The sequence below is a fragment of the Myxine glutinosa genome, chromosome 2 (assembly GCF_964187855.1).
Source record: "Myxine glutinosa chromosome 2, kmMyxGlut1.1, whole genome shotgun sequence".
Classification (NCBI taxonomy): Eukaryota; Metazoa; Chordata; class Myxini; order Myxiniformes; family Myxinidae; genus Myxine; species Myxine glutinosa.
The window spans coordinates 257,654,966-257,672,950 of NC_136262.1; the positions used below are offsets into that span (position 1 = coordinate 257,654,966).

At 48.5% G+C, this 17,985-nt stretch overlaps 1 protein-coding gene across 2 annotated transcripts in view; it reads right to left on the reverse strand.

Moving 5' to 3' along the window:
- TUBGCP2 (tubulin gamma complex component 2) overlaps positions 1-17,985 on the reverse strand; it is a 58,704-nt gene that overhangs the window by 33,445 nt on the left and 7,274 nt on the right. For both annotated transcript variants that reach the window (XM_078772480.1, XM_068105837.2), the window contains 3 exons: positions 9,159-9,358; positions 396-585; positions 155-300 (listed from right to left, as the gene is read on the reverse strand). In XM_078772480.1, the coding sequence (XP_078628606.1) occupies positions 155-300; positions 396-585; positions 9,159-9,358 (536 nt within the window). The remainder of the gene's footprint in view (positions 1-154; positions 301-395; positions 586-9,158; positions 9,359-17,985) is intronic.

The following is a 17,985-nucleotide window of genomic DNA, read 5'->3' on the forward strand; positions in this document are numbered from 1 at the left end:
TGTCGTTCTCGTTCAATTTTTTTTTATCCACACTTTTCGCACAACATATTAATTCACAAGTCCAAAGCTGCACCTTAAGAACCACAAACATTAATAACATCTCCAGGAAAGCAAGACCACAATGTAAAAATCAGAATTTTACAGCATTATAGACCTGTGCTGAGAATCTTGTCTGCAAGGTTCTGCAAGAAAGTAGGGATGCAATGCTGCACCACGGTGTAGCGTTGGTCCCAGTACTTATCATTGTAGTCTTCCTGAATACGCTCCTTGAGCAGATCCTGTTCTTCCACCATGAATTCGCTGCAAACAAGGTGGGTGCGGGAAATTATTCAACACAATGCAGTCAAAGCACACCCCAATTAGCTACATACTCAAGTAATGCAAAACGAACTGACCTGTAGGGGTCTTGAATAATACCCTTGTATATCCACTTTTCCAGGATCTCAAAGTAAGGCACACTGGCCGCTTTGGTGAGGTACAGGCACAGCTCCTGAGCATGGGCATCACCGGTTGTGTTGAATGCCTTCTCGTGTAGCAGAGACAGTGTGGCTCCTCCAGTGCAGGCTCCTTTGTACACCGACATTGCTGGAAGACAAATATTACAAATTGAGAGGGATAGCAAGGCTCAGCAAAATGCTGCAACAAAGTTACACTAACTTGCACCTAACGACGACCTCATTCCAAATATAGTGATGCCTTAGTGTTGAGATCACGGCACTGGAATCCCAGGGATAATGAATACAAATCTGAGTGAATGCAATCACCTGCTTCTGGAATGGACTGTCAGTAAAACCCCAGCTGGTTCAATAATGACCTTCACGGAAAGGAGTTATCTTCCTGCTCATCAGAGTCATCACAATTTGTGGATGCCTATGAATAAAGCCCCAAGGTCAACTTGCGATGGACACCAAAATGTTGCCAATAAAAAGGCAACACCACCTACATCCCTATCACCACAAGTAAAAATAAAACCAGACATGCCACTTTATAACTGCGGGCAGTCATGACTGGGGCACGTGACCCATGACCTCCTCTTTATAAAACTGCATTTAGAATCGGTGAAAAAATTTTTTTCAATCCAGATTCAAAAAATTTTTTTTTCAATGGCTGCCAAACAATGCGACCCATGATGTATAAATTATCAAGCTATCATATGCAATTTGGTGTCTGTCTGTCTGTCTGACTAGAGGTGTATATCCGTGTTAAGATAGCTTTATTGTGGCATTTCTCCAAGGCAGCTTCTAATAACAAAAGTAATGTCGCGCGATTGCCCCTCGGTTAAGACCGGGGAATCGCGGATAGCCAAAACGAGCTTTAACTCCGAGGCGACGATCAATGGCGGATTTGCTATATACGCACGGGAGGAAGAACGAAAGAGGAAGAAACGGCGATATTTACAGTGCATTCAGAAAGTATTCAGACCACTTCACTTTTTTCACATTTTGTTATGTTGCAGCCTCATGCTGAAATCATTTAAATTCATTTTTTCCCTCATCAATCTACACTCAATACCCCATAACGACAAAGAGAAAACAGGATTTTAGATTGCTCAGTTTAGCTGGGCGGCCAGCTCTAGGAAGAGTCCTGGTTGTTCCAAACTTCTTCCATTTAAGAATTATGGAGGCCACTGTGCTCTTGGGAACCTTCAATGCAGCAGAAATTGAGTGTAGATTGATGAGGGAAAAAATGAATTTAAACGATTTCAGCATAAGGCTGCAACATAACAAAATGTGAAAAAAGTGAAGGGGTCTGAATACTTTCTGACTGCACTGTACCTGATGGTCCACGCGCGTCTTTAACCTGAGGGAAATAATTCAAACCGAACACAGATTTCGAATAGAAAGGGAAAATAATAAAAAGGTTTATTTACAAGAACTATTTGGACAAGGAACGCGACGGTAAAAACTAAATCCTAAATTGGGACGTCCCCACACAGACTTCAGATACGAAACAATGGGAGAATGAATCAAAGGAACCGTCGTGTTTGCGTTCGTGTTTGGGCTTATCTGTCTGGATGTGGTCGTCAGGAATTGTCCGGGATGGTCAGCTCCAAGCACAGTCGTCCGACCGCGCTCTGGTTGGCGCAAACCGCTCGGGCGTTGGCGCGAACACCCCTCGCTGCACGGTCCGTCCCGCACCACACAGCACAGCATGCAGGCACCAGGAGCACGAACAACAGGGGAGGATGATCGTCGGCACTGGTCTCTCCACCAAAGTCCAAAGGCAAGAACAGGTCCAAGCACGAAGGGACAGTCCAGAGCAAGAGGCAAAGGGAAGAGAGAAGCAGAGGCAAAGACAGGCAGAAGCGAAGAGAGAAAAATGTCGGTCAGCGACTCGTTTTACTGATCGTGTTCTGATGACACTCTCTATCTCTCCCAATCAGTGCGTCGTTTCTTGTTGGTCTTTCGCGCCTTTTCACGTCACCGGTGCTTGTCCTTCAATCAGCGTGTTGCTTGTTGTGGCTCTTTCGCACCTTCCTCACTGATTGGCCGTGGTGTCATCGGTCAGTGGCAAATCGGTGTGTCGCTCCTTCACCTTCCTTACCCCCAATCACGGGGAAGCTTTTTGTCCCTTCCCCGACCAATCACACGTCCTTCCCTGCTCTGCCAATCGGTGGCCTGCTCTTTGCTTGCCCTTCCCCTGGCCAATCACGAGTTCTCCCTGGACGTGGTTCTCAGCCTGCCTGGTCGATGTTCCACGCCATGGTGGCGTACTGTGCGGCCGCTTCCTGTCGGTCTTTTCGGTTAGTCATTGTGGTGGTGGGGGAATTAAGTAATGTGGTGCACTAATGGATCTAGCTAGTGTATATGAGTGCGTTGCCATAAGGGACACCGGAATGTTCACAGGTCTCACACACGCGGGAATTAGCCTACTCCCTAGTCTACCTATCACCGGATCATCCTCGTATGATCACAGGTACACACTTGATCCGACAAACCGGGCTAACAGGACTTATTACATCGAGATTGTTCTAACTCGACAGACGAAGCATGATACCTATGCAGATCTACCTGGATCTAGATATTCCCCCTACCCCAAATTCATAACAGTAATAACAACACCCTATCATTAATATACAAAATAATAACAAGACCAACGCATAATATTAATGTTATTACAAAATAATATTAATACTCATAATATCCTCCATCCCCAAAGGGTTTTTCCTCCTTGAACAAACGCCATGTTAACATGTATAAATAGCTTATAGTGCCGCTTCATGAGGTACCCCAACCAGAAGTAAAATATTATAAACCACAAACACGTATGATTACCTTTTGAAAGTGTCACCCCTGCTGTTGGTTCACGAGTTATCAAGTGACCACTATATTCGTCATGTATGTGCGTCTGTCTGTGTGTGTGTCTGTCTGTCTGTCCACAGCATAACTACCTGATGATATCATCCGATCTTGATGAAACTTGGGTGGGAGGTTGATATCATGATCTAGTTGTGTCCTGCGTAGTGGGCGTATTGCGCCCATTGTGGGCGGAGCCACGCCCGAAAAAGATGTCTTTTTAGGGGGTAATCGATTTCAAGCTAGATATTCTCCGAGGGGTTTGGTGGAATCTGACAGGGGTTTCGATATTTGGTTAGGCCAATGTCATGTGTCTAGCCCCACGGAGCTCGATTTTTCATTTTCACCCCAAGGTCAAGGTCACAAGGTCACAAAATTTAGAAAAGTAGATTTTTGATGGTTTTATTACATTGTTTGCTTCTTGATAGGGTGAAATGTCGTACATGATCTTATATTATCACATACATAATGAAATACAAGTTTTACAACAAATTTCAGAATCCTCGACCTTTGACCTTTGAAGGTCACAAAGGTCAAAGTTTCAAAGTTGTCGGAATCGAACCGAATTTTCGGTATTGTGTAGCTAACTAACCTCATAACTGATTATACATTATTTTCTATCTCATTTCAAGGTCAGTAACCTTCGTTTTGACATTTCAAGTTCACAAATATCAAATTTTTAAAGTTGTCGGAATCGAACCGAATTTTCGGTATTGTGTACCTAACTAATAATAATAATAATAAAATCAAGGAGTCTTATATAGCCCCATCAAGCAGAGTAAACGACCCTCATGGCGCTTTACATTATAGTCTCATAACAGATAATACATTCCTATTGATATATTTTCAATGTCTGTTTTGACCTTTGTCATTGAATACCGCTCGTTCGTAAACCATCGTCATCTCCTGACTTGTTTAACATTAAAATTAAACGGAGGAAACCCGGGGTGTGTTCAGTTACCAATCAGCTATCTTGCGCTTGCCAAGCATGCAGTTCCTTATCAACAGTTTCAAATGGAATGCTTGTTTGAATGCTTAAGCCACTTGGCGAACGCTCTACAAGAAACTTGATAACTGAACACACCCCTGATGTTCTTGAGGCCCGACACTAAATCTACTGTAATTTATACAGCTCCCTTAGGGAACGGGTGTACTCGTATTCCGTAAGACTCAATCATGTGTGTGAAGTTTCACATAAATCTCGTAAGCCATTCTGGAGAAGGTAAAATTGTAAGTTTCTTCTTCAAATAATTTTTTAAATTATTGTTGCCAGACTGTCACCAATTCGTTTTAAACATGTATTCCTCTTGACGACTGGATTATACTTGTAAAGTTTGACTTCAATAGCTTAAGCGGTTTCATATAAATATATATTTATTTTCCTTTGATACAACATGGCTACCAGACCATGCAACTTATGATTTATTTGTGAACACGCCAAGGTATCCCCAAGGCTTGTGGAACATGTGTGCGAAGCTTCCCCTCGATCTGTCCAGCAGTTCTGTTCTGGAGATGAAGATTTATTCTTTAAAAATATACGCTTGCCAGACCATGTGACCAAGGAGGTTAAAATTTACACGCTATATTCCCCAAGGCTGGTAGATCATGTGCATCACGTTTTGTTTTTTACGGATGGAATTTTTATGTGGTCGCCGATGCTGCGTGGTCGGGCATGCCAGTCAGCCGTTCTGGAGAAGAATATTTTTAACTGTTTCTGTTCAATCCAATATGGCTGCCGAACCACGTGACCTATGATGTCAGAAATGTACATCCTCCACAACAATTTTTGTGTAAATCACCCTCAATAATTTTCATACCGATTGGATAACAACAACACAACAGGCATTTTAAGGCCATTTTCCCTGCAAGAGCGGGGGTTAGCCTTGCGGTCCCCATGACAATGTTCTCCATTTTGCCCTATTTTCTGCATCTCCTCTTGCCCGCATTTCTTCTTCGACCATCTTTAGCCAAGTCTTTCTCGGTCTTCCCCGTCCTCTACCTCCTTCTACATTCATTTCCATCACTCTTCTCAACCAGTCACTTTCATCCTTCCTCAACACATGACCAAACCATCTCAACCTGTTTCTCTTCACAGCATCCATCACAGGCTATATTCCCATCATCTTTTGCAATTCATCATTTGTCTTCCTCTCTCTCAACGATACTCCACACATCCACCGAACCATTCACATTTCCACCCTTTCCAGCCTTCGCTGCTGCTCTACGTTCATTACCCATGTCTCGCTCCCATAAATCATAACACTTCTCACACATGCAGCACACACCTTTCCCTTCAGCTTCAACGACACTCCCCTCCTCGTCAGCACGCCACTCAGTTCCCGAAACTTCTTCCATGCACATCTCACTCGAGCAACCGTTGCTGATTCTGATCCACCTTCTCCATTCAGCATGTCTCCGAGGTAACAAAATGTTTTCACACCTTCCAGCTTCATGCCGTCTCCAAGATCCAACTCAACATTTCCTCCATCTGCAGCTCCCTCTGTGCACACCTTACACTTGAATGTAGCTGCCACACTGGTTAATGACCCTCTCAAGCCACTACATTTTTGATGAACCCAATCAGCGCACATTGTACATTGAATGGAATTCACTCCGACAACCTTCCTGCACACAGCACACGGCCACTTCCCAGTTATTTCCACCTCACCACATGCATTACCACTTGCCATTACCTTCGTTTTTCCGATATTCACCTTCAGACCTTTTATCTCCATACATTCCTTCCACTTGTTCATCTTCTCCTTCAGTCCATCGATACTTTCTGCAATCAACACCAGATCATCTGCATACAACAACTCCCAGGGTAAACCCTCCTTTACATTCTGAGCCAGCACCTCCATCACAGCTACAAATAGTAGTGGACTTAGTACCGAACCCTGATGCACTCCCACCTTCACCTCAAACTCACCACTGTTCGCATCCTTCGTCCTTACAGCTGTGCGCGCTCTTTTGTACATTGCCATCACCACTCTGATCAACCATTCCTCCACTCCTAACTTCCTCAATGCCCATGTGACTACTTCACGTGGAACCCTATTGAATGCTTTCTCCAGATCAACAAACCCAAGAAACAACTTCCTCCTCTTTTCCATACACTTCTCCTGCAACTGCCTCACAATAAAAAGTGCGTCTGTCATTCCTCTTCCTAGCATAAATCCAAACTGCATTTCGTCAATCTTCACTTTCTTCCTTATCCTCCTCTCCAACACACTTTCCAATACCTTCATTCCATGCTCCAATAACTTTATCGCTCGATACGAGCCACAGTCCAGAGGGTCACCCTTCCCCTTGTATAGAGGGACGAGGGTACTCAGGTCCCAATCCACTGGAATGCGGCCTTCTTTCACCACCAGATTGCAGATCTCTGTCATTCTCTTCACACCCCAATTTCCCGCTGCCTTCAACATATCTCCCACAACTCCCGTCGGCCTTCCCGCTTTTCTACTCTTCATTGCTTTTATCGCGTCCTCAACTTCCTTCTCGGTTATCTTCTCTGCCGGTCCTAAAACTGGGATACTCTCTGTGTTGCCATCCCATTCATTCTCTGCATTCAACAGTATTTCCATATATCTCTTCCATCTTCCTTTAATTCCATCTGGGTCCACAACGATTTGTCCCACTTCATCCTTCAAGCAACTCACCCCCATCACATCACACCTCTCTTTCGCTATCTGCTTTGCAATCCTGAATACCGCTCTCTGACCCTCTTCCAAATCCAAACGTTCTCCGAACATTTTCCGACATGCCTCCTGTGCCGTTGCTACCTCTTTCTTTGCAGCCTTCTTGGCTGCCTTATAACTTTCATGCTCTGCCTTTTCTGCCCCCATACCCTTCGCCTTCTGCCACTCCTTGAACTTCTTCCTCTTCTCGTCAATCTTCTTTCCAACTTCATCATCCCACCACCATGTTTCCGAGTGCCTCGGTGGTCATTCTGTCCATCCACATACCTCACCAACGGCTCCCAACAGACTATCTTTCATTGACATCCAACCACTTTCAAGCTCAGCCACATCATCCTCTACCATATTCAGTCTCTCTTTTAATGCCTCCCTCACTGTCACCTCTTTCAACCTCCACAGTCCACACCTTCATTCTCGGTTGGTACTTCACCCGCCGAGCTCTCCTTGCACCTCTCACCCTTATGTCGCAGACAACCAAGTGGTGCTGTGAAACAGCCTCCTCCCCCGGGATCACCTTTGTGTCCCGGAGGTGCCCCCTATCTTGCCTACGCACCAGCAGGTAGTCAACGGTTGTCGTCGACCCACCTGACGTGTATGTAACAAGCTTATTATCCTCTTGCTGGAACTGAGTATTACAAATCAACAAATCAGCTCCATCAGCAAACTCCAAAATCCTTTCACCTTCTCCATTTCTCACACCATATCCGTAACCCCCATGAACTCCCTCAAAACCGGCCATACTCCTTCCCACATGTCCATTTAGGTCTCCTACTACCACAACAACTTCCTCATCTTTCACGTTTTCCATCAGCTTCTCTATAGCACACCAGAACTTGTCCTTCTCTTCATCGCTCCGACCAACCTGCGGAGCATATCCCGAGATGATGTTCACCAAGAGCTTTCCAATCATCATTTTCACCATCATCAACATTTCATTCACTCGAGTCACACACACCACACTGTCTACAAACTCCTCAGAAAACAGGACACCAACCCCATTCACACCTTCCGGGCACCCTTGCCACACAAACTTGTATTTCTGTCCCTACCTACCCTTCACCATTCTCACACCACTTCCCTTCCATCTCGTCTCCTGCACACAACATATGTCCACTCTTCTTCTGACCAATACTTCCACCACTTCTCCTGATCTCCCTGTCATTGTCCCTACATTCCATGTCCCAAACCTCAGAAACCGATCTCCACGTCGGGCATCAGTCGTTTCGTCGTCATAAATGGAATGATTTCCACCCTTGCTTCGATCGGGTTCCCCACCTTGAGTTTTGACGAGAGGGAGTGGGGTCCCCCACGGGGTTCTTCGGGCTGTACCCTGCCCATATGTAGTTGTAGTTGTCATGGTTCTCTTTTTGAGGCAATGCTTTTATGGCCGGATGCCCTTCCTGACGCCAACCCTTTTAGTCGCCTCTTACGACACGCAGGGATACGGTGTACCTATTCTAAACCGGGGTACACACCGGATACCGATTGGACAAAGCGTTGTAAAGTACTTGACAAATTATTACGTCATAATGAAGGCACGAATGATGTCATGGTTAACAACACTTATTCCCCATGGGGAGTACTTGACATTGAGCAATGTTTCAATTTTTCTCATGGAGAGGTTTTGGACATAGAGGTCCAACGGTTTTCCTTTTTCCAACCTTTGAAGTCATAATTATTACGAAAAAACTTTTTACATGAGGAGACGCATGTCTACTCACTTTAAAATGTCAAAGAAAATTGTGTCAATCAGACGAGCAGTTGCTGATAAAATGCATTTTAAAAGGAATATACCTACAAAAACATGGCGGAAGAAAAACAAACGAACGAGGAGAATAAACATAACAAAAACAACACATTTCCTAGCCTGGAAGGCTTTTAACCCCAATTAAAGTGTTTTGAGGGTTATACAGAAGACAGAGCAGGTAAGAGAAACTCAAAATTAAATCGATTTCAAAAGTAGCAATTTTTCAATAAACGAAGAACTGCACAAAACCCACAATCCTTCGATCGCTGCTGATGAAAGCCTTTTATCAATCATCCAATCTTTGGGGAATTCTGTACAAAGCATTTTCGTCGCCCGATGATTTTTTTTTTCCCATCAATACGTCTACTCCTGCCCAACACCTTCCAAGATGAGGAGAAACGAGGTGAAACGTACCAATAGAGGAAAGAAGCTCCACGGTGCGAAGTGTGGGTTGCACATAGAACCAAAACTTTTGCAGCGAAAGGCCACCGTGCCGGTTCAGATTCTCAAGCTGGCTCACTAGGACAAGGTACTCCTTGTGCAAGGTGCGCACAGCAGCAACCAGTGCATGATTCACCTGACCATACTCAAATGATGACTGTTCCTCAATAAACCTGTGAGGTGGAAAAAAAAAGCGTCAGCACAAGTATAGATATGGCCTTGGTTCTTCACTTTTCCATTCGAGCATCGAATTTTTTACATTAGTAACCCTAAATTAGCCATATATTAGCCAATCTGTGAAAAAATTTAAAAGAAGCTAGTTTCAACTGATTTTGGTGGGTATGGGTATGGACAACTTCCAAAAAAAAGTAAGGAGGGATAGGGGTTGGGGAAACCTTTTTATTAGAGGTCAAAGGTCATTGACCTCTGCCTAAATCATATAAAATTGTATTTCAGCAACAAAATATGGTATATAGATGATCTTGGTGCCAAAATGCACAGGATTACGAAAGAAGATGACATAAGATAATTATTGACCCTTGGGACCAAATCCTGACCTCTGAAAATGAGGTCAAAGGTCAAAAAAGCTGTTTTATCACTAAAATGTCATATTTATAACAGGAAAATTACCATATTATATAAAAATGAGCAAAAAAAAAACCGAAGAGGTTAATTTCAACTTACGTGGTGGATATGGGGGTTATTATTTATTCCAAGAGCAGAGGGGGAGGGGGAAATTACCTTTCTTGGGATCAAATGTCATTGACCCTAGACTAAAACACTATATATTGCATGAATGAAGTCTTTGTTTTGTCTTTGTTTCAGGAGTGATTACTGAGAAAACCTAGCTAGCCTACATGTACCTTGACTACCCCAGTGCAGTGAGATGTCCCAAAAGTTCCCTGAGGCCTTTGGAACAATACTGTAAAATAACAAAATTACCAGGATGGATATATGTGAAATATGTAGTGAGAACTTTTCAGAAGCAGGAAAGCTACAGAGGTTGTACAGAAAGGGATATGAGAATCTAATAGAGCAGTGTAGACTTATCAACAACTCTTCATTATTTGAGCGATTGGAACAAAAATGGAGTAGCAACACTCCTATGACAGTCCATCGTAGATGCCGAACCCTTTTCATGCAAAAGGAGCCAGATGTTGAGGAGCAAGAGCATGCGCCAAGACCAAAGCGACAAAAGGTGTCTCAAGCAGTAAGTGATGACAAAGTTGATGGTGTAGCGGCTACCGCTGGGTTTTCACAATCGCCTTGCACCTATCAAGGACGCGGAGCGATCACCATGCCGGGCTCGTCCAGGACGCCCGGGCAGGCTCGCCCTCAACTTGCCAGGCCGCAGCCAGGACGCTGGGCCACGACCCCTCTCGCCTTTCCTGGGCAAACGCTTCGGGATAATATGTATATATATTGCTGCCCGATAAACGGGCTTTTCAGAGTGCCTGAGTGTTTGGTTTGAATAAAGCAACTCAGATGAATTCCAGCTTTTTGTCGCGTCCATTCTTCCGATCGACGTGGGAGCCCCAGCTCCTTCATTGGTGACCTACCGACATGGACACGGCAGTCGCCCTTAAACTGCCTACCTTCTGGGAGGCTCACGCGGCGGTTTGGTTCGCACAGGCGGATTCCCTGTTCGCCCTGCGAGGCATAACGGCCGACGACACCCGCTTCCACCATGTGGTAGCAGCGCTCGGTTCGGCCACCGCGGCCCGCGCCCTGAGCCTCCTCGAGAGCCCGCCAGCTGCTGACAAATACGGCGCGATTAAGAAGCTTCTCCTCGACGCTTTCGCCCTCCCATCGGCGGAACGCGCACGGCGCCTGCTCGACCTGCCCGAGCTCGGCGACACGCGCCCTTCCGAGCGAATGGACTACATGCTTTCACTGCTCGGCGAGCACTCTCCGGCATTCCTGTTCCGGGAGCTGTTCCTCCGTCAGCTGCCTAACCCGGTACGCCTCGCCCTGGCAAGCACGACGATCACAGATCCCCGGGCCCTTGCCAGAGAAGCCGACAAGATCTCCGCCGCAGGTCAGCGCATCGCAGCGGCGACATGGGACCCACCGCCGTCCGACGCAACACCCATGGCGCCCGAGCACCCGGCACGGTCGACGACCGAACTGCCGACGCAATTGGCGGCCGCTACACCGAGCCGACCACCTCCAGCACGACGACCGGGGCCTCCACCTGACCAAGCGTGGTGTTACTATCATGCCAGGTTCGGACAGAAGGCCCGGACATGCCGACCCCCGTGCACCTTCGGCAGGCCGGGAAACGGCCGGGCCGGCGTTCATTACCAGCCATGAGCGCCGGCCACACGGGCAACTTACTGTTCATCACGGATAAAGCGTCCGGACGGCGCTTCCTGTGCGACACCGGCGCCCAACTGAGCGTCATACCCGCCTCTGACCAGGACAGGCAATCCGCGGTTTGCGGCCCCTCCTTGGTTGCGGCCAACGGATCGACCATCCGCACCTTCGGCCCGCGCAACGTCACCCTCTGCTTCGGCGGCCAACGCTTTGCTTGGACGTTTGTAACCGCAAACGTGCCCATGGCTCTGCTAGGCGCCGACTTCCTCTGCGCACACGGACTGCTGGTGGACGTCCGACGGCATCGTTTAATCAACGCCGAAACCTTCAGCTCCCTGGTATGCACATTGAGCAGCTCCGCGCCGACCGAGCTGGCATGCGCCGTCCCGGCGGCGAACGAGTTTGCTCGCCTGCTCACGGAGTTCCCGGCCCTCACGCGGCCGACGTTTTCGGCCGTCGCAGTACGGCATGGGATCGAGCACCACATACCAACCACGGGCCCGCCGGTCTACGCCAGGGCCCACCGCCTCGACCCAGCCAAGCTCGCCGTGGCGAAGGCCGAATTCGACGCGTTGGAGCACCTCGGCATCGTGCGGCGCTCCAATAGCGCGTGGGCCTCGCCACTGCACATCGTGCCAAAGCCGGGGGGTGGATGGCGCCCGTGTGGCGACTACCGCCGTCTCTGACGCTACCACCCCCGACAGGTACCCGATCCCGCATATCCAAGACTTCTCCGCCCGTCTGGCGGGACGGGTCATTTTTTCGAAAATTGATCTCATACGGGGATATCACCAGGTACCTGTCAGGGCGGCCGACGTCCCTAAAACGGCAGTCATCACGCCGTTCGGCTTATTCGAATTCTTGCGGATGCCGTTTGGTCTCAAGAACGCGGCTCAGGCGTTCCAGCGCTTGATGGACGGCGTGCTGCGTGACCTGCCGTTCCTTTTCGTTTACCTGGACGACATCCTCGTCGCCAGCACGTCCCGGGCCGAGCACCTCCTCCACCTCCGAACACTGTTCGGGCGCCTCAGCGAGCACGGCCTCATCGTCAACCCGGCCAAATGCCACTTCGGCACGACGGCCGTTGATTTTTTGGGCCACCACATCACCAAGAACGGGGCCGTGCCGCTGCCAACCAAGGTCGAGGCCATCACCACGTTCCCGCGTCCCCGCACCATAAAGGCCCTGCAGGAATTCCTGGGAATGGTGAATTTTTATCACCGCTTCGTGCCCCGCGCTGCTCAACTCATGCGGCCCCTCTACGAAGCCCTCCGGGGCAAGCCGGCCAAGCACGACATCGCCTGGTCCGCAGCAATGGATGCGGCCTTCCAAAGCTCAAAGCGGGCCCTCGCCGACGCAACACTGCTCGCTCACCCGGTGCTCAACGCTCCCATCGCCCTCACCACGGATGCCTCCGACTACGCGGTGGGCGCCGTACATGAGCAATGGGTGAACGGGGTTTGGCAGCCACTCGCTTTTTTCAGCCGGCAGCTCCGGCCGAACGAGCTCAAATACAGCACGTTTGACCGGGAGCTCCTCGGTCTACACCTGGCCGTCCGCCATTTCCGCCACCTCCTGGAGGGCCGACCTTTCACGGCGTTCGTCGACCACAAGCCGTTGGTTTACGCCATGGCCAAGGTCACGGAGCCGTGGTCGGCCCGCCAACAGCGCCACCTCTCCGCCGTGTCGGAGTTTACCACGGACATCCGGCACGTCGCCGGCAAAAACAACGCCGTGGCCGACTGTCTTTCCCGGGCCAGCGCGAACGCGGTCCACCTGGGCGTGGACTTTGCGCTTATGGCGGCGGACCAAACCACCGACACCACGGTGCAAGCCCTCCGGGCGGCGGACACGGGCCTCCGCCTGGCCGACATCCCCTTCGCGGACACTGTCCTGCTCTGCGACATCTCCCAAGGCCAGCCTCGCCCCATCGTGCCCGTCACCTGGCAACGCCGCATCTTCGCCTCCCTCCACGGCCTTTCCCACCCGGGCCGGAAAGCTTCCCAGAAGCTGGTGTCGGCGCGATTCGTCTGGCACGGCCTTCGTCGGGACGTCCGCGATTGGACCAGCACCTGCACGGCCTGCCAACGGGCCAAGGTCCACCGACACACCCAGGCCCCGCTGGCACCTTTCACCGTGCCCGAACGACGTTTCGACCACGTCAACGTGGATCTGGTGGGCCCCATCCCCCCGTCACGGGGGTTCACACACCTGCTCACCATGGTGGACAGGACCACCAGGTGGCCGGAGGCCGTTCCCCTCGTCTCCACCACCACCGCCGACGTGGCGCAGGCTTTCATCGCCACCTGGGTCGCCCGCTTCGGCGCACCGGCGGACATCTCGTCAGACCGCGGACCACAGTTCACCTCCGAGCTGTGGGGCGCGGTCGCCCGCAACCTGGGGGTCAAGCTCCACCGTACTACGGCCTACCACCCCCAAGCAAACGGGTTGTGCGAGCGATTCCACCGCTCCATGAAGGCCGCGCTCATGGCCGGCCTTCAAGACGGCGGTTGGGCCGACCGGCTGCCGTGGGTCCTTTTGGGCCTCCGCACGGCCCCCAAGGAGGACCTCCAGGCATCCACCGCCGAGCTTGTCTATGGCCAGGCGCTACGCGTCCTGGGCGAATTCGTGCCCGACGCTACCAGTCCCTGGTCCGCAGCTCACCAGCGCTCGAACCTCCAGGAGGCCGCCCGACGGTTTGCCCCCGTGCCAACATCCCACCACGGTGACCCCCAGTCCTACGTCCCCCCAGCACTTCGCACAGCGGAGTATGTTTTTGTGCGTCACAACGCACATCGGGGGCCACTCCGGCCGCCGTACGACGGGCCCTTCCGGGTGCTGCGACGGGGCGACAAGTCGTTCGTCATCGACATCGGCGGCAGGTCGGACCGGATTGCGGTGGACCGCCTCAAGCCGGCGCACGTGGACGTCGACCACCCACCACGGGTGGCCCTTCCGCCGCGGCGAGGCCACCCCCCGTCCACGGTGCCCCCCACTCGACCGCCCACCACCACACCGGACCCCCTCCCACGACCCGCCAGGGGTCGCTTCGGCCGGGTCATCAGGACCCCCCTCAAATTGACCCTGCCGGTGCAAGTCGATTCTGGGGGGACGTGTGTAGCGGCTACCGCTGGGTTTTCACAATCGCCTTGCACCTATCAAGGACGCGGAGCGATCACCATGCCGGGCTCGTCCAGGACGCCCGAGCAGGCCCGCGCTCAACTTGCCAGGCCTCGGTCGGGACGCCCGGGCATGCCCGGGCAGGCTCGCCCTCAACTTGCCAGGCCGTAGCCAGGACGCTGGGCCACGCCCCCTCTCGCCTTTCCTGGGCAAACGCTCCGGGATAATATGTATATATATTGCTGCCCGATAAACGGGCTTTTCAGAGTGCCTGAGTGTTTGGTTTGAATAAAGCAACTCGGATGAATTCCAGCTTTTTGTCGCGTCCATTCTTCCGATCGACGTGGGAGCCCCAGCTCCTTCAATGGTAAGATAAAGTAATTCTTTACTTGATTCATGTAAATTTCATTAAGATTCCAAGCCCATACCTGTTTTATGTTATTTTGTTTGAATTTTGAATGTTTGAAGTTAGTATGGTGATTTACATGGGATGGCAACTAACTTTGTCCATGTTTTCATGTAATGTTTTCAGGCCAGGGTTCTACTCGATTTCCGTACAGTGAAAGATGTTTCATATGCAATGAGGACATCCATTTTGATGAAAGACATCCTGATAGACAGCAGACCATACATCGAGCATCAACTATGACGCTAAAGAAATCACTTCTGAGAATCGCAAGTGAAAGAAAAGATAGTCTTGGAATGGCTGTGAAAGGACGCTTGGAAGGAATGGCAGATCTTGTAGCGGAAGAGGCTGTCTATCATAATAAATGCTACTGTTCCATGTACAATGTTCCAGGACAATGCAATGTAAGTATATTAATACAATATACATAAATGTACATATTTGTTAAGTTCCTTGTAATATGGGGTACTGCGGAATAGTAAAGTATGTCACAATGTGAAATACATTCAAATATTCACATTTCAAAAGAGGCATTCAACAGTTGGTCAAGGCTTATAAGCGGGTCATTTTGAAATAAACGCAGTCCTACACACATTACAACAATTCATTTTGAAGAAAATTCGTTTGATGAAACAAGCTAGTTTTTTGTACGTTCGTCCTTGCAGTTTCTTCATACTGTTAATATCTTTTTCCTTCTCCATTGCACTATTTCTTTATAATTATTTAATAAAATGACGTACTTTGTTTCTTTTCAATCTATCATGACAATGAATGTTTCTATTTTTCTTCAGAAACCAGGCAGGCCTGTACATAGTTGCAAGGAAAATGCCTTCCACCAGCTTTGCGGATGGCTTGACGGTGAAATGGAGAGTGGTGTGTATACAGTAGGTCGACTGCATGAACAGATGAAGACAATAGTAGGTGATGACATTCTAGTTTATCATGAGAGATACTTCAAAGAAGCACTTGAAAGGTACTCTGGTGATAGTATATTCATTACTAATCAAGAACGTAGGAAGGATGTTGTCTGCTTTAGAAGCTGTACAGCAAGCATCGTCCGAGACTACCATGAGATGGAAACTGATGATAAAGACGCAAAGAAAAGAGCCATCATCAAAACAGCGGGTTCATTCATTTATCAATGACATCAAGTGCCTTAATTTCAGCAAAGATGACTTTCCTTCACTCAAAGAAATGACATCAATGTATGAGCTGCCAGATTCTCTTGAACTGATGTTAACATGCTTAATGCCTCATTCATCCGTTCGACGAAATGTTGCAGGGCAGAATATCATATCTTCACAACGCCCAAGATCATCTAAGATGCCTTTCCAGCTTGGTATGAGCTTATATCTTGATCACAAGTTTGGTTCAGATAAGCTGATTGATGTCATGCACAGGCTGGGCGTATGTGAAAGTCAAAAAGAGACCGTGAACTACAAGTACACGTACATTGACTCGACTAATAACACAAATGCAGCATCAATGGCAGTCCTTGAGAATCAGCTTGAGCAACACATTGGTGACAACATGGATCATGATTTGATTACATTAGATGGAAAGTCAGGTTTTCATGCCATGGGGCAGATCAAAGTTACCACTCCAGAAAATGCCAATCAAATTGAAGTTGATGAGAATAGGAAGTTGCAGAGAAAGCCAATCGTGAAGAGTGATACTCTGTCAAATATGGAAGGTCTGCAAAACTACGTGCCTCAACGAACGAATGCCCTACTGGACACAAAACTCATTAAGTATGAAGAGCTTCAGCACAAAATACCAGAAAGATCCATTCGTACAGATGCATCTGTCATAGACTGGTACCATGGATGGGTAGAAGGAAGAACCGTTCATCCCAACTTCATGGGGTTCATGCATCAGAAATACAACGGACTAGCATTGAAGTCTTCTATTGAGTTTCTGCGAATCATCAATGCGAATCCTAATGACATGCAGACAATATACACCACCATCATGAGAGCTATCAAAGGAACATACAAATCCCCAGCAATAATAACCTTTGATTTGCCTCTGTTCATCAAGGCATCTCAAATTGTTAAGGATCAGAAGTTAGAAGTTGTTGTGAGACTTGGAGGATTTCACTTCCTGAAGAGTTACCTTGGCTGCATTGGCTACATCATGGAAGGCAGTGGTTTGGCAGAAGCCATGCAAGTCATCTATGGACCTAATACAGTCCAGTACATCCTGAAAGGTGCAGCATACTCAAAGGCTCAGAGATCACACTTCTTAACAGATGCCGCGCTGGTGAAACACATGATGGGTGAAAGTCACAGCGAAAGTCTGGATGAGAGACTCAAGGACTTGCAGGAAATGTCAAGAACTGCAAAGCTGTGGGTTCTGTACCACCAACTTGTAAGAACAGCACAAGATTTCATATTGGCAGAAAGACTCCATGATTGGCATGGACATCTGAATGCCGTTTCTACTGCAAGGTAGACTTTTGTTGCAACTGCAAGGAAGGGGAGAGGCAATGTCAAACAATGAGATGCAGCTGCATGAAAGCTCGCATGTCGTGTGTATCTGCATGTGGAGTGTGCTGTGGGCATTGCGACAATGGAACAGATAGCATAGATGCAGAAGAAGAAATTGGTAGCGATGAAGAGGAAACAGACTGAGTATTATTAATTTGTTGTTGCCGATAGATACTGTAAGTTCTAAGTTGTGAGTAGTATTCTGCAAATTGTTGATTATAAATTCACATATACTTTACATACACAAACTATTTGACACTAATGAACTTTACCGCCCCCCCTCCCCCCTGCTTATTTTTACCATTAACCTCGTATTTTGGTGGTGAAGAATCCATTTCATATTTAGTTTGTATCTTGGTATAATTCTGTTACTGTTACCAATATGATATTTGATATGATATTTTGGTGATAAGACGTCTATTTTTGACCTTTGACCTCATTTTCGGAGGTCAGTAATTGGTTCCATGGG